The sequence below is a fragment of the Selaginella moellendorffii genome, unplaced genomic scaffold (genome assembly GCF_000143415.4).
Source record: "Selaginella moellendorffii unplaced genomic scaffold, v1.0 SELMOscaffold_15, whole genome shotgun sequence".
NCBI lineage: Eukaryota > Viridiplantae > Streptophyta > Lycopodiopsida > Selaginellales > Selaginellaceae > Selaginella > Selaginella moellendorffii.
Window position 1 is genome coordinate 1,811,578 of NW_003314276.1, and position 25,392 is coordinate 1,836,969.

General features: G+C 44.6%; 7 protein-coding genes and 1 pseudogene across 7 annotated transcripts; 6 read left to right on the forward strand and 2 right to left on the reverse strand.

Annotated features, from left to right (window-relative positions):
- The first annotated feature begins 1,003 nt into the window (after positions 1-1,003).
- LOC9633178 (9-cis-epoxycarotenoid dioxygenase NCED3, chloroplastic) lies at positions 1,004-2,755 on the forward strand. The gene has a single exon (XM_024675540.1). The coding sequence runs from the start codon at positions 1,004-1,006 to the stop codon at positions 2,753-2,755; it is 1,752 nt and encodes a 583-aa protein (XP_024531308.1).
- A 1,593-nt stretch (positions 2,756-4,348) lies between these two features.
- On the forward strand, positions 4,349-6,112 carry LOC9633179 (9-cis-epoxycarotenoid dioxygenase NCED3, chloroplastic). Its single transcript, XM_024675541.1, has one exon. The coding sequence runs from the start codon at positions 4,349-4,351 to the stop codon at positions 6,110-6,112; it is 1,764 nt and encodes a 587-aa protein (XP_024531309.1).
- A 1,586-nt stretch (positions 6,113-7,698) lies between these two features.
- Positions 7,699-9,462, forward strand: LOC9633180 (9-cis-epoxycarotenoid dioxygenase NCED3, chloroplastic). The gene has a single exon (XM_024675543.1). The coding sequence runs from the start codon at positions 7,699-7,701 to the stop codon at positions 9,460-9,462; it is 1,764 nt and encodes a 587-aa protein (XP_024531311.1).
- A 3,731-nt stretch (positions 9,463-13,193) lies between these two features.
- LOC112346496 (zeaxanthin 7,8(7',8')-cleavage dioxygenase, chromoplastic-like) lies at positions 13,194-13,499 on the forward strand. Its single transcript, XM_024675544.1, has one exon. The coding sequence runs from the start codon at positions 13,194-13,196 to the stop codon at positions 13,497-13,499; it is 306 nt and encodes a 101-aa protein (XP_024531312.1).
- A 501-nt stretch (positions 13,500-14,000) lies between these two features.
- On the reverse strand, positions 14,001-14,939 carry LOC9633181 (pentatricopeptide repeat-containing protein At4g02750). The gene has a single exon (XM_024675545.1). It carries the CDS (start codon positions 14,937-14,939, stop codon positions 14,001-14,003), a length of 939 nt encoding a protein of 312 aa, XP_024531313.1.
- A 2,467-nt stretch (positions 14,940-17,406) lies between these two features.
- Positions 17,407-18,170, reverse strand: LOC9641300 (vicilin-like seed storage protein At2g18540). Its single transcript, XM_002970862.2, has 2 exons — positions 17,842-18,170; positions 17,407-17,752 (listed from the first exon to the last, which is right to left on the reverse strand). The coding sequence occupies exons 1-2, from the start codon at positions 18,168-18,170 to the stop codon at positions 17,407-17,409; spliced, it is 675 nt and encodes a 224-aa protein (XP_002970908.2).
- Positions 18,171-18,858: 688 nt separating this feature from the next.
- Positions 18,859-19,347, forward strand: LOC9633182 (annotated as a pseudogene).
- Positions 19,348-19,771: 424 nt separating this feature from the next.
- On the forward strand, positions 19,772-20,734 carry LOC9633183 (9-cis-epoxycarotenoid dioxygenase NCED1, chloroplastic). The gene is made up of 2 exons (XM_002970713.2): positions 19,772-19,922; positions 20,040-20,734. Exons 1-2 carry the CDS (start codon positions 19,772-19,774, stop codon positions 20,732-20,734), a joined length of 846 nt encoding a protein of 281 aa, XP_002970759.2.
- The last annotated feature ends 4,658 nt before the right edge of the window (positions 20,735-25,392 follow it).

Consider the following 25,392-nt stretch of genomic DNA (forward strand, 5'->3'; position numbering starts at 1 on the left):
CCACAATATGATCTTATCTATGCGAGGCGTGTGGCTCAGAGCGTCCAATCCATAGCTCTGAAATTCGATTGGAGAGACCAATGTATGTCTGCCAATGGCACTGTTCTTAGTGGTTGATTGTGTCTCAATGCATGCCACAGCTGGCATTGATATTGGTTATAGCCTTACCAACTTCTCCTTCCCTAGGAGAAGATCATCGACGATCACAGCCACGGCTACCAATTCCTCTCGCAAGTATATCAATAGCCTTGGATTCTCAATCCCCATTCCGATCGAACTTGGCTCATTTTGATAGAATCATGCTCCTGGAGATTAAGCTCCTTTCTGGCATTAGCTCGTTGCTTTATCCAAATGCCTGTTACTGGCATAATCTTCTGCTTGTCGGAAGAATCCATACCGAGAGAATGCAGTGATCATGATCCTCCCACTCGGGCATTCGATTAACCAGCTGCTTGGCCTGGTCAAGAGATGCCAAGGCGAAGAGCATGACATTCCACGAGAATCACTTCCTAGATCTAGAGCCGCGAAAGACTTGCCATGCCACCTATGGGCATCCACACCTCATCCACACCACATTGCTCCACCGGACGCCAAACAATCTCCGGCCCCTTGCCTGGATGTGGATAAATTTGATACAGTTCTTTATTCCAATTCTAAAACAGATGATATTTCGCGCGGGGAGTACGTTCTTATCTATTCGAGGGGATGAAAACTACGGACGGAGACTTCGAGTGCATTAATAAGTAAAGATACGGTCCCATGCTTCCTAGACGGGCACGAGTGGACAAAAGACAGAGCTTCTCATGTCTCCTAACGCACACACAGTTATTGGTCTCAAGCGCATTGTTTCCAACCTTTGATTGTTAGAATCCTCACAGGTCAGCCCTAAAATATTGATCTTATCTATGCCTGTGGCTCAAGATCATCCAATCCATAGCTCTGAAATTTGATTGGAGGGATCAATGTATTTAGGTATGCCAATGGCACAGTTAATTTGGTCGCAATGCACACAGATATTGGTTATAGCCTTACCAACTTCTCCTTCCCAGCTCCACCCAGGAGAAGATCATCAGGGATCACAGCCACGGCTACCAGTTCCTCTCGCAAGTATATCAATACCCTTGGATTCTCAATCCCCAACCCAATCGAAGAGGCGCGGGCGGTGGCGGTAGCCCTGTGCGACACGGTGGAGAATTTCATCTCCACGTACATTGATCTTCGCGAGTTTCCTCCCTCGCAAGACCCCCAGATCCAGCTCGCGGATAATTTCGCGCCTGTTGCAGAGTTCCCGCCAACGCCGTGCCGCCGAGTCACTGGCGAGATCCCTCGCTGCCTCCGCGGCGGTGCTTACATCCGCAATGGCTCCAATCCACTCCATCCCCCTCCCGCCGGCTACAACTACTTCGACGGCCACGGGATGCTCCACTCTGTCAAGTTCGGCGATGAAGAAGAGCAAGCTCCAATCTACTGCGCGCGATTCACCCAGAACAATCGATTCGTCCAGGAGCAAGCAGCGGGCAAGCCTCTCTTCCCCTACACACTGGGCACCATGAGCAGCTATGCCGGGCTCGCACGATTCGGGCTGTTCGTGATGCGCACGGCTCTGGGCCTGATCAATATCTTGGGCGGGATGGGAACCTCCAACGCTGGGATGGCCTACTTCGATCGCCGAATCCTGGCCATGTCCGAGGATGATATGCCATATGCCGTGAGTATCACACCAGCAGGGGATTTGATCACCATGGGCCGCTACAGCTTCAACAACCGATTGTTCTTGCCGATGTGCGCTCATCCAAAGATCGATCCAATCTCTGGCGAGCTCTTCGCGGTTAGCTTCAATCCGGTGATCAATCCCCACCTCCGCTACTTCTGGGCGAGCCCGGACGGGAGGAAGAGCCCCGATTTCGACGTGTGGCTGCCGGACCCGTGCTTGTTTCACGACTTCGCGATAACAGAGAACTACGCAATCCTTCCAGAGAATCAGCTCGTGATGAAGTTCCAGGATGTAGTGCTCAAGAACAAACTTGTCATTGATGGAGATACCGCCAAGGTTCCCAGATTCGGGGTGATCCCTCGCATCCCGACCGTGGGATATTCCGGCGTTCGCTGGATCGACGTCCCGGATTGGACGTCATTCCACTACATTAACGCCTGGGAGGAAGGGACGGACAAGATCGTCGTGCTCAGCTCGTCCATTACGCCGGTAGAACATTTCTTTGACGATTTCGCCGGATTGTCCAACAGATTGCACGAGATCCACCTCGACCTTCGATCTGGACGGTCGTGGAAGCAACACGTGTGCTCGGCCGGACTGGATTTTGGACAGATCAACCAGAAGTTCCTGGGGCGGAAGAATCGGTACGTCTACATGTGCTACTATGGGCCATGGCCCAAAATCTCGGGCCTGGCCAAGGTCGATCTGGACGCTCCACGGCTGCCCAGGGTGGTCATCGACGGAACGAGTGACCCGGACCTCAACGAGCCGTGCATTGTGGCGTCAAGGAGATTCGAACGAGGTCAGTTTTGTGGGGAGCCTTTCTTTGTGGCGAATGGCAAGGAGGAAGACGATGGATACGTCTTAAGCTACATCCATGATGAGGAAAGTGGTGTCTCGGAGCTTTTGGTCATGGATGCCAAATCGCCCACGCTTGAGACAATGGCTTCTATAGAGTTGCCTGCTAGAGTTCCATATGGATTCCATGGGATCTTTATAAATTCCGATCAAATAGCCAACCAGAACTATGCCACCCTGTAAGAAAATTTGATATAGTTGTAAAATCTCTTGTAAATATCTAACCTATGTAACTATGTGAGAATTCGTAATAAGAACATATGGAGCACTGTTACTTGGCTCCACACACGCTGCGATCTGGCATTTTTTCAAAATTCACAGCGTTTTCTCTAACCTTTGGTTGTTTACATTGGCAGTCCACACATGCCTTCGATTCTTTAACTTTTCCAGATGCCCTTTCCTGGCTATAGAGCAAACCAGGGCAGCATTACATTGCAAGAAAAAGCGTCTGCATTAAGAAATTTTCTCAGCAATTCTACTGTTGCTCCATGGACTCACTTTCCGCCAAGCCAAGCATACAAGCACTTCTGAGGGAGCCCAAGAAAATTCTCTTTGCCTTTTGCAAATGCAGACTTTGGCATAGATACAAGACCCCCTTACTTGGCACATTTGATAGAATCGTGCTCCAAGAGATTAAGCTCCTTTCTGGCATTACCTTATCCAAATGCCTGTTAATCAGGAACGTCGTCTGCTTGTTGGAGGAATCCATACCAAGAGAAGGCAGTGATCATGATCGTCCCACTCGGGCATTCAATCAACCAGCTGCTTGGCCTGGTCAAAAGATGTGAAGGTGTAGAGCATGGCATTCCACGAGAATCAATTCCTCAATCTAGAGCTGCGAAAGACTTGCCATGCCATCTATGCACCTTATATACACTGCACCACCAAATTGGACGTCAGATAATTTCCTGCCGCAAGAGGTGCTTGATATATTTGTGGCTGGAGCATCCCGTTAAACACCATCTTGTTTAGTCTCTGATGTGAACTATAGCAAAACTTTTTCACTAGTTGTCAAAATAGCTGCATGTCCGGCATCTGGTCAAAGACCTATCAAAGGTCAAGTGGGTCAAACGGTCAATCAATTATTCTGGAATCTTGACTGTGGTCTTTCTCGTTTTTTGACCCATTCGATTACATTCTTTCTTGTTCTTGGTGGAGACGTCCAACACTTCAGAAGGGCATGCATCCATTGGAGGATGTAGATGTAAGATCCTCTCTAAAACGCAAAATGGGTTTTTCTCCCAGGTTTTGATCACTTTGCAGCCACTTTTGATCTCGAGATAGTGGATCAAAATTGAGGGTGCAGCGGGCTTCTCCTTAAGACTAACTGTTAACTTAGCCAAATTTTCCTATCAGATGGGAGTGTCTACGTCATTGCCAGCTAGGTGGATGAAGAAATTTGATACAGTTCTCTATTCCATCCAGCAAAACCAAACAAAGATATTTCGCGCAGGGAGTACTTTCTTATGTGGGACACTCGAGTGCTCAGGATTTACATTGCATTATGTAAAGGTAAGGTCCCATGCTTCCTAGACGGGTACGAAAGGAAAGCTAGACATCTCCAAATGCCGACATTGTTCTCACGCGCATTGCTTCCAATTGGTCGACATCCCAAGTAGCTAGAATCCTCAGAGTAAGCCTTAAAACTTTCTCTATCGCGCCATCATCCTATCTATGCGAATGGTGTGGCTCAGAGAGTCCAATCCAATTCGATTGGAGGGATCAATGTATTTATATATGCCAATGGCACTGTTTTTAGTCATTGATTCTGTCTCAATGCATGCCACAGCTGGGATTGATATTGGTTATAGCCTTACCAACTTCTCCTTCCCAGCTCCACCCAAGAGAAGATCATCAGGGATCACAGCCACCGCCACCAAATCCTCTCGCAAGTATATCAATACCCCTGGATTCTCAATCTCCAATCCAATCGAAGAGGCGCGGGCGGTGGCGGTAGCCCTGTGCGACACTGTGGAGAATCTCATCGCCACGTACATCGATCCCCGCGAGTTCCCTCCCTCGCAAGACCCCCAGATCCAGCTCGCGGATAATTTCGCGCCTGTTGCAGAGTTCCCGCCAACGCCGTGCCGCCGAGTCACTGGCGAGATCCCTCGCTGCCTCCGCGGCGGTGCTTACATCCGCAATGGCTCCAATCCACTCCATCCCCCTCCCGCCGGCTACAACTACTTCGACGGCCACGGGATGCTCCACTCTGTCAAGTTCGGCGATGAAGAAGAGCAAGCTCCAATCTACTGCGCGCGATTCACCCAGAACAATCGATTCGTCCAGGAGCAAGCAGCGGGCAAGCCTCTCTTCCCCTACACACTGGGCACCATGAGCAGCTATGCCGGGCTCGCACGATTCGGGCTGTTCGTGATGCGCACGGCTCTGGGCCTGATCAATATCTTGGGCGGGATGGGAACCTCCAACGCTGGGATGGCCTACTTCGATCGCCGAATCCTGGCCATGTCCGAGGATGATATGCCATATGCCGTGAGTATCACACCAGCAGGGGATTTGATCACCATGGGCCGCTACAGCTTCAACAACCGATTGTTCTTGCCGATGTGCGCTCATCCAAAGATCGATCCAATCTCTGGCGAGCTCTTCGCGGTTAGCTTCAATCCGGTGATCAATCCCCACCTCCGCTACTTCTGGGCGAGCCCGGACGGGAGGAAGAGCCCCGATTTCGACGTGTGGCTGCCGGACCCATGCTTGTTTCACGACTTCGCGATAACAGAGAACTACGCAATCCTCCCAGAGACTCAGCTCGTGATGAAGTTCCAGGATGTAGTGCTCAAGAACAAACTGGTCATTGATGGAGATACCGCCAAGGTTCCTAGATTCGGGGTGATCCCTCGCATCCCGACCGTGGGATCTTCCGGCATTCGCTGGATCGACGTCCCGGATTGGACGTCATTCCACTACATCAATGCCTGGGAGGAAGGGACGGACAAGATCGTCGTGCTCAGCTCGTCCATTACGCCGGTGGAACATTTCTTTGACGATTTCGCCGGATTGTCCAACAGATTGCACGAGATCCACCTGGATCTTCGATCTGGACGGTCGTGGAAGCAACACGTGTGCTCGGCCGGACTGGATTTTGGACAGATCAACCAGAAGTTCCTGGGGCGGAAGAATCGGTACGTTTACATGTGCTACTATGGGCCATGGCCCAAAATCTCCGGCCTGGCCAAGGTCGATTTGGACGCTCCACGGCTGCCCAGGGTGGTAATCGATGGAACAAGTGACCCGGATCTAAACGAGCCGTGCGTTGTGGGGTCGAGGAGATTCGAACGTGGTAAGTTTTGTGGCGAGCCTTTCTTTGTGGCGAATGGCGAGGAGGAAGACAATGGATACGTCTTAAGCTACGTCCACGATGAGAAAAGTGGTGTCTCGGAGCTTTTGATCATGGATGCCAAATCGCCTGCGCTTGACACAGTGGCTTCTATAGAGTTGCCTGCTAGAGTTCCATATGGATTCCATGGGATCTTTATAAATTCCGATCAAATAGCCAACCAGAACCATGCCACCTTGTAAGAAATTTTGATATAGTTGTAAGTTGATATAATCTCTTGTAATTACTAATCTATGTAACTATGTGAGAATTGGCAATAAGAACATATGGAGCATTGTTACTTGGCTCCACACTATGGTATCACGCTGTGATCTGGCATTCTTTCAAAATTCACAGCGTTTTCTCTAACCTTTGGTTGTTTACATGCTGTCCACACACATCTTCGATTCTTTAGCTTTTCCAGATGCCCTTTCCTGGCATTGGAGCAAACCAGGGCAGCATTACATTGCAAGAAAAAGCGTCTGCGTTAAGAATTTTTTCAGCAATTCTACTGTTGTTGCTCCATGGACTCACTTTCCACCAAGCCAAGCATACAAGCACTTCTGAGGGAGCCCAAGAAAATTCTCTTTGTCTTTTGCAAATGTAGACTTTGGCATAGATACAAGACCCCCCTACTTGGCACATTTGATAGAATCGTGCTCCAAGAGATTAAGCTCCTTTCTGGCATTACTTTATCCAAATGCCTGTTACTGGCATAATCAGGAACGTCGTCTGCTTGTTGGAGGAATCCATACCAAGAGAAGGCAGTGATCATGATCGTCCCACTCGGGCATTCAATCAACCAGCTGCTTGCCCTGGTCAAGAGATGTGAAGGCGAAGAGCATGGCATTCCACGAGAATCAATTCCTCAATCTAGGGCTGCGAAAGACTTGCTATGCCATCTATGGGCATCCACACCTTATATACACTGCACCACCAAAATTATTTCCCGCCGCAAGGAGTTAAACATCATCTTGTTTTAGTCTCTCTCCACCTAATTGGCGATGTTTACACCTTCCCATCTGTCAGTCCGACGTCCGACGACTGTGGTCTTTCTCGTTTTTTGACCGGCACACTCCCATTCGATTACATTCTTTCTTGTTCTTGGTGACGTCCAACACTTCAGAAGGTCATGCATCCATTGGACGATGTAGATGTAAGATCCTCTCTAAAACCCAAAATGGGTTTTTCTCCCAGGTCTTGATCACATCGAGATAGTGGATCAAAATTGAGGGTGCAGCTTCTCCTTAAGGCTAACTGTAAACTTAGCCAAATTTTCCTATCCGATGGGAGTGTCCACGTCATTGCCAGCTAGGTGGATGAAGAAATTTGATACAGTTCTCTATTCCATCCAGCAAAACCGAACAAAGATGATATTTCGCGCGGAGAGTACTTTCTTATGTGGGACACTCGAGTGCTCAGGATTTACATTGCATCATGTAAAGGTAAGGTCCCATGCTTCTTAGACGGGTACAAGAGGAAAGCTAGAAATCTCCAAATGTTTACATTGCATCATGTAAAGGTAAGGTCCCATGCTTCCTAGACGGGTACGAGAGGAAAGCTAGACATCTCCAAATGCCGACACCCAATTATCACGCGCATTGCTTCCAATTGGTCGACATCCCAAGTAGCTGGAATCCTCAGAGTAAGCTTTAAAAACTTTCTCTATGGCGCCATCATCTTATCTATGCGAATGGTGTGGCTCAGAGAGGCCAATCCAATTCGATTGGAGGGATCAATGTATTTATATATGCCAATGGCACTGTTTTTAGTCATTGATTCTGTCTCAATGCATGCCACAGCTGGGATTGATATTGGTTATAGCCTTACCAACTTCTCCTTCCCAGCTCCACCCAAGAGAAGATCATCAGGGATCACAGCCACCGCCACCAAATCCTCTCGCAAGTATATCAATACCCCTGGATTCTCAATCCCCAATCCAATCGAAGAGGCGCGGGCGGTGGCGGTAGCCCTGTGCGACACTGTGGAGAATCTCATCGCCACGTACATCGATCCCCGCGAGTTCCCTCCCTCGCAAGACCCCCAGATCCAGCTCGCGGATAATTTCGCGCCTGTTACAGAGTTCCCGCCAACGCCGTGCCGCCGAGTCACTGGCGAGATCCCTCGCTGCCTCCGCGGCGGTGCTTACATCCGCAATGGCTCCAATCCACTCCATCCCCCTCCCGCCGGCTACCACTACTTCGATGGCCATGGGATGCTCCACTCTGTCAAGTTCGGCGATGAAGAGGATCAAGCTCCAGTCTACTGCGCGCGATTCACCCAGAACAATCGATTCGTCCAGGAGCAAGCAGCGGGCAAGCCTCTCTTCCCCTACACACTGGGCACCATGAGCAGCTATGCTGGGCTCGCACGATTCGGGCTGTTTGTGATGCGCACGGCTCTGGGCCTGATCAATATCTTGGGCGGGATGGGAACCTCCAACGCTGGGATGGCCTACTTCGATCGCCGAATTCTGGCCATGTCCGAGGATGATATGCCATATGCCGTGAGTATCACACCAGCAGGGGATTTGATCACCATGGGCCGCTACAGCTTCAACAACCGATTGTTCTTGCCGATGTGCGCTCATCCAAAGATCGATCCAATCTCTGGCGAGCTCTTCGCGGTTAGCTTCAATCCGGTGATCAATCCCCACCTCCGCTACTTCTGGGCGAGCCCGGACGGGAGGAAGAGCCCCGATTTCGACGTGTGGCTGCCGGACCCGTGCTTGTTTCACGACTTCGCGATAACAGAGAACTACGCAATCCTTCCAGAGAATCAGCTCGTGATGAAGTTCCAGGATGTAGTGCTCAAGAACAAACTTGTCATTGATGGAGATACCGCCAAGGTTCCCAGATTCGGGGTGATCCCTCGCATCCCGACCGTGGGATATTCCGGCATTCGCTGGATCGACGTCCCGGATTGGACATCATTCCACTACATCAACGCCTGGGAGGAAGGGACGGACAAGATCGTCGTGCTCAGCTCGTCCATTACGCCCGTGGAACATCTGTTTGACGATATCGCCGGATTGTCTAACAGATTGCACGAGATCCACCTGGACCTTCGATCTGGACGGTCGTGGAAGCAACACGTGTGCTCGGCTGGCTTGGATTTTGGACAGATCAACCAGAAATTCCTGGGGCGGAAGAATCGGTACGTCTACATGTGCTACTATGGGCCATGGCCTAAAATCTCGGGCCTGGCCAAAATCGATTTGGACGCTCCACGGCTGCCCAGGGTGGTCATCGATGGAACAAGTGACCCAGATTTAAATGAGCCGTGCATTGTGGCGTCGAGGAGATTCGAACGAGGTCAGTTTTGTGGTGAGCCTTTCTTTGTGGCGAATGGCGAGGAGGAAGACGATGGATACGTCTTAAGCTATGTCCACAATGAGGAAAGTGGTGTCTCGGAGCTTTTGGTCATGGATGCCAAATCGCCCACACTTGAGACAGTGGCTTCTATAGAGTTGCCTGCTAGAGTTCCATATGGATTCCATGGGATCTTTATAAATGCCGATCAAATAGCCGATCAGAACCATGCCACCTTGTAAGAAAATTTGTAAATTGATATAATCTCTTATGTAACTATGTGAGAATTCGTAATAAGAACATATGGAGCACTATTACTAGGCTCCACATTACTGGCAATTTTCATTGCATCTCCACTTGCGGCAGCTCCAAGCAAGCACTTCCAATCCACACTACTCCTGTATGATTAGTTGGGTAGGGTATATCCAAAACACTGAGAATCTTCTGTGGGAGATGCCATATTCGCTTTGAGGGTTTGATGGAGTGATCAAACTGGAAAGACACAAAGAGATGCCAAGCTATGGCATTAGTGCCTTTGTGGGCACACGAAGTGAGCAAAGCAGTTAAGTTCATCAGGTGTATTGGATTGGATGATCTCTCGCAATAATATTTTAAGGCTGAGGCAGTACAATGCTTTTAGAGAAATTGGGTATGAAAAGGTTGCAATGCTGATAGGATATGTGAATACTCAGAGGACCAATAATTGTGTGTCCGTAGGATAGGTGAACACTCAGAGGACCAATAATTGTGTGTGCGTAGGACTCAGAGGACCAATAATTATGTGTCTGTATATGCCTGAAATGCTTTTGTATTTTGTTTTTAGTCTACTCCCTGTCTAAGGACAATTGAAAAAAATATCATCACTTGACATTCAAACTTTTGATGATTTTTTAAGAATGTCACAGTAGAATATACTTAATATATACCTATTAAGGATATCCTATCACTTCATTTTTACCCTCAGAGAATGTTGTTTTGATGAAGGAACTCTTTAGAGCAATCTTGGTTATTCCAGTAAGCATGGTTGCTTGTAAATGATGATTTTCCAGGCAAAATGTGATGGAGAATCATTTTCAAAATTGACTAAACCTTAAGATATTGGATATGTATATATTTTTTTTACTAAAGGGCTTATAGATATATATATTATTAGTTATGTGTTAGGTGTAGTTTCAAGTCCTAAGTCACAACATTACAGGATAAAGGCAAAATAGCAACTTTATTTTATCATAATATCATTTAACATTTATATTTATATTTAGTGGATAAATGTAAAAACAAATAAAAAATTTGCTATATATACATGATGCAATATAAATCCTTGCATAGATAAGAAAGTACTCCCTAAATAACCTTAATAAAATAGCATAAATTGATAATTTTTTTGTTACTTTGACTATGACTAGCAAATTTTGACTTTCTTGCCCAACCATTCACACCTATTATGGAAATCATGCTATTTCAATCTATTATGCCTAATGGAGAGAGAGAGAGAGAGAGAGAAATAAATGAAGTATAACCTAAATGCGTAAGCAAGAACCTTCATCTGCAACACCCATTGTCATATACATGCAATCACATGGCTCTCAAACTGTGTTAAAGTCATTCATTAAACAAGGTAGCCAATTTAAAATTTAATTAAGATCAAAGCTATATAAATTTCTTCCTAAATATCAATAGTATAAGTGCTAATTCCTTAAAGTTTTTGTGTAGATGCCATTCTATCCAAGAAGAAATTTCACAAATCTTAAAGGCAAGACTGAGGTGTATTCTATGCTCTAACATCCCTTTGTTAAATAGGTATTGTCCAAGTACTTTTGTGTTGCTTGATGCATCAAACCTAATCCAGGCTGTGAGAGTTGGTGGTGGCATTCTCTTTCCTAGGACATTATCTAATGGTTTATTTCTTTATCAAGGTTTGGGAATTATCTCTGAATTATTCAAAGGTTATTCAGGAACAATCTCTTGGTTTGAGTGTTTGAAGTTAGATCTAGGGTTTAGGGTAGATGCCATTAAGTGTCAAGCAGCATAGTATTCTCTAGATTGATCAATCTTGGGAAATCTTGTAGCTTTGGCATTTTCAACTATTACTAGGGATGGAATGTAGATTTGCAAAGACTTTTGTTTGCCAAGGCACACTATTACTCTAGGGTGTGTTGTCACAACACTAGTTCTAGATTGCATCACAACATATAAGCACTAAGAATTTAGTTTAGATTAATGCTTGCTAGGGTTATAATGTTTTAGAGGGATTAAAAATTTATGGAAGAAAGTGGTGTCATTACTTTGTCTTGTGCTTGTAGTTCTTCCTCATCTTTCGAAATTTGAAACATTTTTCTATTTTCTTTACCCCCTATTCTCAAGTAAGAAACATATGCACAAGGATGCCATGAAGCTCATTAACAACTAAGCTTAAGAAATACTCTAAAATTCATCATGTTCATAGGTGGAAAGGCATTTGACAAGGCTCGAGCAAATATGTCTACACTCAACTTGTCTCAAAAACCATCACATATAAGGTTTGAGAAAAGAAGATCATATATCTCAATTAGTTATTGGATCAGTGGCTTTTATTTAAACACTTAAATTTTAGATTAGGCAACACCAAGAATATACTTAAAAAAACAATTAAACCTTTACTCTAAAGGTATATAATAGGTTTTTTAACCCTTTGAGTGATCCTACCCTAAACAAGTGTGACCACTTTAGACTTAGTTCTCTTTTGCAAATTAGGATTTCTATCAGTGACATCAATGTAGCTAGCATATTTACTTTAAGATTCATTCATTCACTCACACAACACCAGAGCTATAAGTTAGATACTTCACTAAACTTTTTATAATTATCTCTCAAAAAGTTCATAGGATGTTTACTCAAGATGAGAGGTACTCAAGAAGAAGTTACCAAATTTATAACACTATTGTTGACTCTATAACATGAGTTTAAATGATATTCACAACATAGTTGCAACACTAGCTAACAAGAGCATTGTCGAGGATTAGTGATTTAAAGTAGAAATTATAAGCCAAAATTCCTAGAATAAAAAATAGAACAATTTTTAAAATAAATCAATTTGGCAGTACATATTAGGAATAACTAGAATTGTTAATGAAAATGAGAATGAAAACAAAAAATCACTAAAACTTCACTATGTACCACAATTCTAAAATTTTAGGAAGAATTATTGGAATTTTATTAGATATATAAAATTCCTAGCAGTGTAACTTTATTTTAGAATTATGCACATATATAGTTTTTGCCCAAAATCCCACATATAATTGCTTATATAATTTAAATACCCATTGTGGGATTTTTAGTGCATAACCCCCCACTTTACTCCTGGCATGCATGCACCTCAGTTAACTGCCACATCAAATGGTTCAACCACTCACTAACAACTAGGTGAGGATTGCATTGAGGTTCTAACCCAAGATGCATTAGGAGGGGTAGTAGGTAGATTAGTGAAGCCCAAGGTTAGATTTTACATGAATAATAGCCTAGATTTCACTTGTGCTCATCAAAAATAGAAATCTTTGGTAAGTTCTTCCGTGGTTAACTTCAGTGATCAATCACCACTTCCGTTACTTCTGGGCAAGCCCAGACGGGAGAAAAAGAGATGAATTTCCAGGATGTAGTGCTCGAGAACAAACTGGTCATTGATGGAAATACTGCACAAGGGTCCCAGATTGATCCTCCCTCGCATCCCAGCTGTGGGATCTTCTGGATCGACATCCCGGATTGGATGTAATTCCACTACATCCACGCCTGGGAGGAAGGGATGGACAAGATCGTTGTGTCCATTACGCCGGTGGAACATCTATTTGATGATTTCGCCGGATTGGCCAACAGATTGCACAAGATCCACCTGGACCTTTGATCTGGACGGTCGTGGAAGCAACATGTGTGCTCGGCGGGACTGGATTTTGGAAAGATCAACCAGAAATTCCTGGGGCAGAAGAACTGGTACGTCTACATGTGCTACTATGGGCCATGGCCCAAAATCTGTGGCCTGGCCAAGGTCGATCTGGTGTGGCGTCGAGGAGATTCGAACGTGGTAAGTTTTGTGGCGAATGGCGAGGAGGAAGATGATGGATACATCATCTTAAGCTACGTCCATGATGAGAAAAATGGTGTCTCGGAGCTTTTGGTCATGGATGCCAAATCGCCCACACTTGAGATAGTGGCTTCTATAGAGCTGCCTGCTGGAGTTCCATATGGATTCCATGGGATCTTTATAAATGCCAATCAAATAGCCAACCAAAACCATGCCACCGTCTAAGAAAATTTGATATAATTGTAAAAATTAATATAGTCTCTTGAAAATATCTAAGCTATGTAACTATGTGAGAATTGGCAATAAGAACATATGGAGCACTGTTACTAGGCTCCACACTAATGGCATTTTTCATTGCATCTCCACTCGCTACAGCTCCAAGCAAGCACTTCCAATCCATGGAATCTGGGTAGTATGGCATCTCCCACAGAAGATTCTCAGCGTCTTGGATATACCCTGACTGGACAAGCACACCAATCATACATGAGTAGTGTTGCTTTGAGGGTTTGATGGAGTGATCAAACTGGAAAGACACAAAGAGATCCCCAGCTATGGCAGCAGCACCTTTGTGAGCACACGACGTGAGCAAAGCTGTTAAGCTAGCTTCATCAGGTGTATTAGTAGTGACCATGGTTTGCAAGGCATCCAAGGCTCTGGAAATGGCCCCAATCCGAGAGTATGCCGCCAGCATTGCATCCCAAGATATGAAGTCCTTGTCCGGCATTGTTAAGAATATCCGATTTGCCATATCCAGATGCCCGTTTTGGGTATATGCAGAAAGCATTCACTCCATGGAGATTGGTTTCTTTCTTGGATTGAATCGAACACACTTTTAGCTTCCAGTAACTGCAAATTTGATGAAAAACCAGACAAGAAAGCATTGAAAGCAATAGCACTCTTTTCATTGGAGTTGTCAAAAATTCTCTTAGCCAAAAGCATATGTCCAGTTCGGGCATATGCCGACACGAGCACAATCAGTGGTATTTCGCCGTGACCTGGCATTTTTTCAAAAATACACAGGGCGTCTTCTAGCCTGTGGTTGTTTACATATCCTGTCAGCATGGCAGTCCACGTAACCTCGTTTCGCTCCTTCATTCCATCAAAGAGTTTCTTTGCTTTTTCCAGATGCCCGTTGCAAGCATATGCTGTAATGAGAGCGGTTGCCGGGACTAAATGCTCGCCTTGATCAGGCAGACCTAAATATATGGCTTCGGCGTCGTGAGTCCGCCCTCGTCGAGAATACAAGCGCAGCATTGCAGTGCAAGCAAACGCGTTGTGGCGCTGCATGGTGTAAAATATTTGCTCAGCCTCCGCGATGCTACTGTCCTCGTGATCTGCGTAAGCGGACAGGATTACTGCGCATGAAACCACATCGATACACTCCATCGACTCAAACAGATTCTTTGCCTCGTGAAAGCAGCCACTTTCCGCCAAGACGACAAGCAAAACCGTGGAGGCAACCAAATCCTTGTGAGGCAGCGCGAGGAAGAAATACTTGGCATCTTCCAAAAGGCCGTGCTGGCCAAAGCACTGAATCATGGACGTAAAAGACAGAGCATCAAATTCTGGCATGTTGGAGAAGATGTCCTTCGCCTCCTGCAAATGCCCAGCTTGGGCAAGTGCTGATAGTTGAGAGTTCCAAGCAACAAGATCTCTCTCAGGCATGGAGCTGAAGAGTGTCGTTATTTAAAACAAGTTGGTGGATTTGGATAGAATTGTGGTCCAAGAGATTAAGCTCCTTTCTGGCATAAGCTCAAAGAGCTGCATTGCTTTATCCAAATACCCGTTTGTGGCATATGCTAAGATCATTGCGTTCCATGCTACAAGGCCTCTCTCTCTCATGGAATCGAAAACTTCTTTTGCCTGTAGGAGTAAGCCATGCCGAGAGAAGGCAGTGATCATGATCGACCATGAAGCAACATCCCATTCGGGCATTCGATCAAACAACTGCTTTCCTTGGTCAAGATAGCTGTTTGATGCGAAGGCAGAGAGCATGGCATTCCACGAGAATCGATCCCGTGATGTAGAGCCACGAAAGATTTGCCATGCTGCCTTTGGGCATCCACACCTCCCATACATTTGCACCACCAAATTGCATGCCAAGCAGTCTCCTGCCGCGAGGAGGTGCTCAATCTCATTGTGGAGCTTAGAAGCTGTGGATAGATTGGTACACTTCTTTATTGCATCCAACAAAACCTCTCGACAATCTGGTTCTCTGTAAGAAAAAACCATATAATCATGCACAATCTTGGATGGTTCCTTGGTTGTTGTAGACACAATCATCAATTTGGAGATTAGTTTCATGATCCGCACCACTGTTGTCTTTGCACGTCGCATAGTAGACCAACTTTGGGATGTTTTCATTGTTATACATGCAACCTGTGGGCGTGCATGTCTCTAAGAAATTTGCCCCGCCACACTTTAAATTCCCATTATCATTGTGGATGTGATTGTCCAAGACCAAATAAATCTCAGATTTTCCAGGGAGACACCATTCTAAATGAATAGTGGTTAAGTTGAATTCAACTATATTACAAGTAAGTGAGAAATCCCCACACCCAAATGTTTTAGGAATGATCAAAGCAGCAAGCGAGGCAACAATGGAAACTATCAATCGCACACCCATTCTAAAAATTAGTTTTTTGAAGTGCTGAGATTTATTGTTAAGGGAAAATCCAATCAACCTTTATGGAGACAAAAGTTTTTGCCATGTAGTCCACATAGCGGTGATGAAGTAGATAAATATTCTTATTGATGAACAAAAATATTCAAAAACATTGGAGTTGTCAAAGATTCTCTTCTCAAAAAGCATACGTCCATTTCGGGCACAATCTGGTATCACGCTGTGATCGGCATTGTTTCGATGGTATGGCAGTCTCGTCTCGCATCAAAGAGATTCTTTCGGACTAAATGCTCGTCTTGATCAGGCAGACCTAAATATATGGCTGAGTCCGTTCTTGAGAATACAAGCGCAGCATTGCAGTGCAAGCAAACGCTGTATGCTGTAAAAATTCTGCTCAGCCTACTGTCGTCATGATATGCATAAGCACAGCACAAGACAACACAGCAAAGCAGTGGACGCAACCAAATCCTTATGAGGGTGGCCAAAGCACTGGGCGTGAACGACAGAGGAGCAAACTCTGGCATGTTGGAAAAGATGTTCTTCGCCTCCTGCAAATGCCCAGCTTGGGCAGTTGCTGCTAGATGAGATTTCCAAGAAACAAGATCTCTCGGCATAAACAGAGTCCTTAATTGGCATATGTTGGTGGTCTTTGATAGAATTGTGGTCTAAGATATTAGCTCCTTTCCGGCATAAGCTCAAAGATGCATTTCTTTATCCAAATGCCCGTTTGTGGCAGACTATCATTGCATTCCGGCCTCTCTCTCTCTCTCTCTCTCTCTCTCTCTCTCTCTCTCTCTCTCTCACTCTCACACACACACGGAATAAAAAACAGGAGTAAACCTGATGTTTGATGTGGCATGGCATTCCACTCCTCGATCTAGATACTTGCCATGCCGCCTCAGGGCATCCACACCTCCCATACATTTGCACCAGAAAATTGGATGCCAAACAATCTCCTGCCGCAAGGAGGCACTTGATCTCATTGTGAAGCTTACAAGCTGCAGATAGATTGCTACACTTTTTTATTCCATCCAATAAAACCTCTTGACCATACATTGCTCTCTATGAGAAAAAAAGCATATCTGTTGATGCAATCTTGGCTAGTGCCTTGAGAGTTGTAGAAACAATCATCAATTCGGAGATTAGTGTCTTGACCTACACCACCATCGTCTTTGCAGCTTTGGGATTTCCATTTGTAAAATTCAAACATGCATGTCTCAATTTGAGAAGGGCAAGCAGCAAGATCCAAGCTCAGGATCACAAGAACCAAGGGGGAGGAGTGATGGGCAGTGGTTGTATCCCACAGCCTCAAGACCCAAGGCTCCATTTCTTCGATACTCTCATCCCTGGCACTAGATACTAGCGATAGAAACGAAAAGGCTCCCATTCATCGATGATTCTTCCAGTTGTCAATAAATTCCATGTCATACTAAAAGAACTCCAGTTGATTGATCAAATGGTTCTTTAGTTCTTCCCAAAAGTTTCTTTGCCATCTCTACGCGATCATCTCTATGATCGCCTAAACGCGTTCTTGTCCGTGAACTTCTCGCGGTAGTGCGATCGCCGATGCAAAGTGTCCGCGACCGAGGCACTGCCTCCATTCTCGGTGCCATAGACACTCCTGTTCGTCTCGTCCAGGAAGTTCTTCCCCGACTTGATCGAGTCCTTCTCCTCCTGGACAGCGTCGCTCGCCGAGGCGCGTTTGATCCGCTGCCATCGCTGCTCCTCGTGGAGCTCCGCGTCCTGCTGCATCTCTCTCAGCCGCGCCATCTTCTCCTCCTCGCTCAGCTGGGCTTTCTTCCTCGGCAGCGGTGGCTTGCCGGAGCCACGGTTTTCCTCCTGTCCCTGTGCCTGTCTTCGTGCCTGCGATGCCGTTCATCCACATGTCTCTCCCGCTTTCTACTTCTCGTATCATCGTCCTCGCGAACTTGGTTGCTTCTGTACCTGTCTTGCTCGTCTCTCTCGGGAATTCTTTTGCTGCGATCTTCTCGATCATCCCGTGAAGAAGCACCTATTTTGTTTCTATGCCTGTCTTCCCCGTCGCTGTCCTCGGCAGAGCTTTTCCTCCTGCTATACCTGTCATCCTCATCGGAACCTCCTTTGTTTCCATCGTCATCCTCCTCGGCAGCTCTTCTGCTTCGATCAGCTCTCTTTGCTTCTGGCTCGCCAGCTTCACCGTTCTCTTTCATTTTCTTCTTCAGTGCCTTCCTCTTCTGCTTCTCCTCGGCTTTTACTTGTGCTTTCAATCGCTTCTTTTCCTCTTTAGCTTCCATCTTGAAGTTCTCGGTCACTGCCCTCGTCTACATCCAGGTGACTTACGGATGGACGTGGGGATGGGGCGGCGCTACCGCTGTCGTCGCCCTCGCCACCCTGCTCTTCTTCTCCGGGAGATCAAACTATCGCACCCAAAAGCCCGCTGGAAGTCCCTTCACCCGCGTCGCTCAGGTCCTGGTGGCGGCCACCAGGAAGTGGAATGTGAGCGTTCCAGACGACGATGAGAAGCTGTACGAGCTGAGCGACAAGGAGGCGCAGTTCCCACACATTCGGAACCTCCCCAGGAGTAAAGAATTCACGTAAGTCCAGAAGAACAATCTTAGCTTACTACGATTGATCGCGAGCAGATTCCTGAACAAGGCGGCGGTGGTGAGCGAGAAGGATCTGCAGAGCAAGGAAGTGAAGCCGTGGAGCCTGTGCCCAGTGACGCAAGTCGAGGAAGTGAAGCTCCTAGTGCGAGTGATGCCCATCTGGTTCACGAACCTCATCTTTAGCAGCGTCTTCGCCCAGGTGGGCACCTTATTCCTCAACCAGGGCGACACCATCGAGCGGCATCTGGGGCGATTCCAGATCCCAGCCGCCTCCTTCACGCTCTTCATCCTCACCATTTGCATCATCATGCCGCTCTACGACCGCTGCTTCGTGCCATTCGCGTGCCGGATCACGGGGAACGAGCGAGGGATCACGATGCTCCAGCGCATCGGGATCGGCCAGGTCATCTCCACGGTCTCCATCGCCATCGCCGCGGTGGTGGAGATGAAGCGCTTGCGAGTGGCTAGGCAACATGGTCTGTTGGATCGCCCCCAGTCGACGGTCCCGATGAGCGCATTCTGGCTCTTGCTGCAGTGAGTTCGCGAGGTTTTCATCTCCGTCGGCCAGAACGAGTTCTTCTACGATCAAGCCCCGGATTCCATGCGAAGCATTGGAGTGGCGCTCTATCTCAGCACCATCTCCATCGGGAGCTTCATCAGCAGCTTGCTCGTGGAGATGGTGGTCAAGTTTACAAGTACAAAAGGTGGGGGGGTTGACGGCAACTGGATCAATGACAATCTCAACAGGGCTCACATTGATTACTTCTACTGGCTGCTCACTATTCTCAGCATCATCAACCTTGGGATATATGTCTTGTGTGCGAGGTGGTATACTTACAAGCATGTGGGAGATATTGCAATTTGATCATCAATCGATCCTAGTAACATGTTCTGCAGCAGTTTGTGAGACGAGAGCATACCAGGAGAGACCAAGAGAAGGGCTAAGCGGCTGGGGACGAGCTATCGCAATAGCGATGATGTGATATCACTACCACCACCATAATAAGATACTTATTGCTATATCTTTTAAATATGACCCTATCCAGTTATAAGTTTAGCTCAAAGTTTGAACTGTCAGAGTAAGCCCTAAAATATTGATCTTATCTAATCCATAGCTCTAAAATTCTATTGGAGGGATCAATATATTTAGGTATGCCAATTGCACAGTTAATTTGGTCGCAATGCATGCCACACCGTCTGGGCCTGATCAATATCTTCGGCGGGATGGGATCGAAGTAGGCCATCCCAGCGTATGATATGCCATATGCCCAGCAGGGGATTTGATCACCATGGGCCGCTACAGCTTCAACAAGCGATTGTTCTTGCCGATGTGCGCTCATCCAAAGATCGATCCAATCTCTGGCGAGCTCTTCGCGGATCAATCCCCACCTCCGCTACTTCTGGGCGAGCCCGGACAGGAGGAAGAGCCCCGATTTCGACGTGTGGCTGCTTGTTTCACGACTTCGCGATAACAGAGAACTACGTAATCCTTCCAGAGAATCAGCTCGTGATGAAGTTCTCAAGAACAAACTGGTAATTGATGGAGATACTGCCAAGGTTCCCAGATTCGGGGTCATCCCTCGCATCCCGACCGTGGGATCTCCTGGATCGACGTCCCGGATTGGACATCATTCCACTACATCAACGCGTGGGAGGAAGGGACGGACAAGATCGTCGTACTCAGCTCGTCCATTACGCCGGTGGAACATCTGTTTGACGATATCGCCGGATTGTCCAACAGATTGCACGAGATCCACCTGGACCTTCGATCTGGATGGTCGTGGAAGCAACACGTGTGCTCGGCTGGACTGGATTTTGGACAGATCAACCAGAAATTCCTGAGGCGGAAGAATCGGTACGTTTACATGTGCTACTATGGGCCATGGCCCAAAATCTCGGGTCTGGCCAAGGTCGATTTGGACGCTCCACGGCTGCCCAAGGTGGTCATCGATGGAACAAGTGACCCAGATCTAAACGAGCCATGCCTTGTGGCATCGAGGAGATTTGAACGAGGTCAGTTTTGTGGCAAGCCTTTCTTTGTGGTAAATGGCAAGGAGGAAGACGATGGATGCGTCTTAAGCTACATCCACGATGAGGAAAGTGGTGTCTCAGAGCTTTTGGTCATGGATGCCAAATCGCCCACACTTGAGACAGTGGCTTCTATAGAGTTGCCTGCTAGAGTTCCATATGGATTCCATGGGATCTTTATAAATGCTGATCAAATAGCCAACCAGAACCATGCCACCTTGTAAGAAAATTTGTAAATTGATATAATCTCTTGAAAATATCTAAGCTATGTAACTATGTGAGAATTGGTAATAAGAACATATAAAGCACTGTTACTAGGCTCCACACTAATGGCAACTTTCATTGCATCTCCACTTGCTGCAGCTCCAAGCACTTCCAATCCATGGAATCTGGGTACACTACTCGTGTATGATTAGTCAGGCAGGGTATATCCAAAACGCTAAGAATCTCCTGTGGGAGATGCCATATTATCTTTGAGGGTTTGGAGTGATCAAATTGGAAAGACACAAAGAGATGCCGAGCTATGGCATCAGTGCCTTTGTGGGCACACGAAGTGAGCAAAGCTGTTAAGTTAGCTTCATCAGGTGTATAATCCCTCCAATTAAAATATGGATTGGATGATCTCACCTTCACAATAATATTTTAGGGCTGAGGCAGTACAGTGCTTCTAGAGAAATTGGGTTCAAAAAGGTTGCGATGCTGATAGGATATGTGAACACTCAGAGGACCAATAATTGTGTGTCCATAAGATATGTGAACACTTAGAGGACCAATAATTGTGTGTCTATATATGCCTGAAATACTTTTGCATTTTGTTTTTAGTCCACTCCGACCATTGAAAAAAATGTCATCACTTGACATTCACATTTAATGATTTTTTAAGAATGTCACAATAAAATATATCTATAAGAATATATACCTATTAAGGATATCCTAGTGTTTACCAATGTGTAATCACCTCATTTTTACCCTCAAACCTCCTTAACTCTAAAATGAAGCAATAAAGCTTGAAGAAGAGATTGAGGAATGAATAAAAATGAGAATGAAACAGTGAATTTAAAAAACAAAATTTGACATATAGATATAAATAGAGTAGAGAATATTATTTTGATGAAGAAACTTTTTAAAGCAATCTTGGTTATTCCAGTAAGCATGGCTTCTTGTAAATGATCATTTTCCTGGCAAAATATGATGAAGAATCATCGTCAAAATTGACTTAACCTTAAGATATTGGATGTGTATATGTTTTTCTTACTAAAGGGCTTATAGTGCTTTTTTTTTATTAGTCATGTGTTATGTGTAATTTCAAGTCCAACATTACAGGATAAAGGCAAAATAACAACTTTATTTTTATCATAATGTCATTTAACATTTATATTTATATTTTAGTGGATAAATGTAAAAAAAAAAAAAAATTCTCTATATAAAACACCTTTACATGATGCAATATAAATCCTTGCATAGATAAAAAAGTACTCCCTACATAAAATATCAACTAGCCTAAGCAAATGACCTTAATAAAATAACATAAATTGATTTTTTTTTTTGTTACTTTGACTATGACTACCAAATTTTGACTTTCTTCCCAACCATTAACACCTATTATGGGAATCGTGCTATTTCAATCTATTATACCTAATGTATTTAGAGAGAGAGAGAGAGAGAGAGAGAGAAATAAAGTATAACCTAAATCCCTAAGCAATAACCTTCATTTGCAACACCCATTGTCATATACATGAAATCACGTGGCTCTCAAATTGTGTTGAAGTTATTCATCAAACAAGGTAGCTAATTTAATTAAGATCAAAGCTATATAAATTTCTTCTTAAACATCAATGGTATAAATGCTAATTCCTTAAAGTTTTTGTGTAGATGCCATTTATCCAAGAAGAAATTTCACAGATCTCAAAGGCAAGATTGAGGTGCATTCTATGTTCTAATATCCCTTTGTTAAATAGGTATTGTTCAAGTATTTTTGTGTTGCTTGATGCATCAAATCTGGTGATAATAAGTAGCATATGGGTTTTGGAATCTAGGCTGTGAGAGTTGGTGGTGGCATTCTCTTTCCTAGGACATTATCTAATGTTTTATTTCTTTATCAAGATTTGGGAATTATTTTTGAATTATTCAAAAGTTATTCAGGAATAATCTCCTGGTTTGAGTGTTTGAAGTTAGTACCAAGCAATATAGTGTTCTCTAGATTGATCAATCTTAAGAAATCTTGTAGCTTTGGCATTTCCAACTATTATTGAGGATAGAGTATAGATTTGCAAAGACTTTTGTTTGCCAAGGTGCACCATTGTTCTAGGGTGTGTTGTTATAACACTAGTTCTAGATTGCATCACAAGACATAAGCACTAACAATTTAGCTTAGATTAATGCTTGCTAGGGTTAGATTTTTTTAGAGAGATTAAAAATTTATGGAAGAAAGTGGTGTCATTACTTTGTTTTGTGCTTGTAGTTCTTCCTCATCTTTCAAGGTTTGAAACATTTTTCTATTTTCTTTACCCCTTATTCTCAAATAAGAAACATATGCATAAGGATGCTATGAAGCTCATTAACAACTAAGCTTAAAATCCATCATGTTCATAGGTGGAAATCCATTTGACAAGGCTCGAGCAAATATGTCTGCACTTAACTTGTCTCAAAAACCATACACATAAGGTTTGAGAAAAGAAGATCTCCAAGTTGTTGGATCAATGGCTTTTATTAAAACCCCTAATAATACTTAAATTTTAGATTATGCAACACCAAGAATATACTTTAAAAAAACAATTAAACCTTTACTCTAAAGGTATATAATAGGTATTTTTAACCCTTTGAGTGATCCTACCCTAAACAAGTGTGACCACTTTAGATTTAATTCTCCTTTGCAAACTAGGATTTCTATTAGTGACACCAATATAGCTGGCATATTTACTTTAAGATTCACTCATTCCATGGGACCTGCATCATTCACACAACACCAGAGTTATAAGTTAGATACTTTACTAAACTTTTTATAATTATTTCTCAAAAATTTTATAAGATGGCTACTCAAGATGAGAGGTACTCAAGAAGAAGTTACCAAATTTATAGCACTATTGTTGACTCTATAACATGAGTTTAAATGAGATTCACAACATAGTTGCAACTCTAGCTAACAAGAGCATTGTCTAAGATTAGGAGCACTAGTGATTTAAAGTAGAAATTATAAGCCAAAATTCCTAGAATAAAAAATAGAACAATTTTTAAAATAAATCAATTTGGCAAAAATACATATTAGGAATAACTAGAATTGTTAATGAAAATGACAATGAAAACAATAAATCACTAAAACTTCACTATGTACCACAATTCTATCTAATGAAATTCAAATCATTCTTCCTAAAATTTTATATAAAATTCCTCACAGTGTAACTTTATTTTAGAATAATGCACATATATAGTTTTTGCCCAAAATCCCACATATAATTGCATACATAATCTTAAACCCTTAGTGCATAACCCCCCACTTTACTCTTGCCATGACACACCTCAGTTAACTGCCACATCAAATGGTTCAACCACTCACTAACAACTAGGTGAGGATTACATTGAAAGATGCACTAGGAGGGGTAGTAGGCAGATTAGTGAAGCCCAAGGTTAGATTTTACATGAATAATAGCCTAGATTTCACGTGTGATCATCAAAAATAGAAATCTTTGGTAAGTTCTTCATGGTTAACTTCAGTGATCAATCCCCACCTTTGTTACTTCTGGGCAGGGAGGAAAGAGATGAATTTCCAAGATGTAGTGCTCAAGAACAAACTGGTCATTGATGGAGATACTGCCCAAGGGTCTCAGATTGATGCATCCCGGCCACGGGATTTTCCGGATCGACGTCCCGGATTGGATGTAATTCCACTACATCCATGCCTGGGAGGAAGGGATGGACAAGATTGTCATGTCCATTACGCCAGTGGAACATCTGTTTGACGATTTCGCTGGATTGTTCAACAGATTGCACAAGATCCACCTGGCCCTTCGATCTGGACGGTCGTGGAAGCAACATGTGTGCTCGGCAGGACTGGATTTTGCACCAGAAATTCCTGGGGCAGAAGAACCGTTGGCTAAGGTTGATCTGGTGTGGCATCATGGAGATTCGAACATGGTAAGTTTTGTGGCAAATGGTGAGGAGGAAGACGATGGATATGTCGTCTTAAGCTACGTCCATCATGAGAAAAATGGTGTCTCGGAGCTTTTGTTCATTCATGCCAAATCGCCCACACTTGAGACAGTGGCTTCTATAGAGTTGCCTGCTGGAGTTCCATATGGATTCCATGGGATCTTTAGAAATGCCGATCAAATAGCCAACCAAAACCATGCCACCTTCTAAGAAAATTTGATATAGTTGTAGGAATTGATATAATCTCTTGAAAATATCTAAGCTATGTAACTATGTGAGAATTGGCAATAAGAACATATGGAGCACTGTTACTAAGCTCCACACTAATGGCATTTTTCATTGCATCTCCACTCGCTACAGCTCCAAGCAAGCGCTTCCAATCCATGGAATCAGGGTAGTATGGCATCTCCCACAGAAGATTCTCAGCGTCTTTGACCGGACAAGCACACCAATCATACATGAGTAGTGTTGCTTTGAGGGTTTGATGGAGTGATCAAACTGGAAAGACACAAAGAGATCCCCAGCTATGGCAGCAGCACCTTTGTGAGCGCACGACGTGAGCAAAGCTGTTAAGCTAGCTTCATCAGGTGTATTAGTAGTGACCATGGTTTGCAAGGCATCCAAGGCTTTGGAAATGGCCCCAATCCGAGAGTATGCCACCAGCATTGCATCCCAAGATATGAAGTCCTTGTCCAGCATTGTTAAGAATATCCAATTTGCCATATCCAGATGCCCG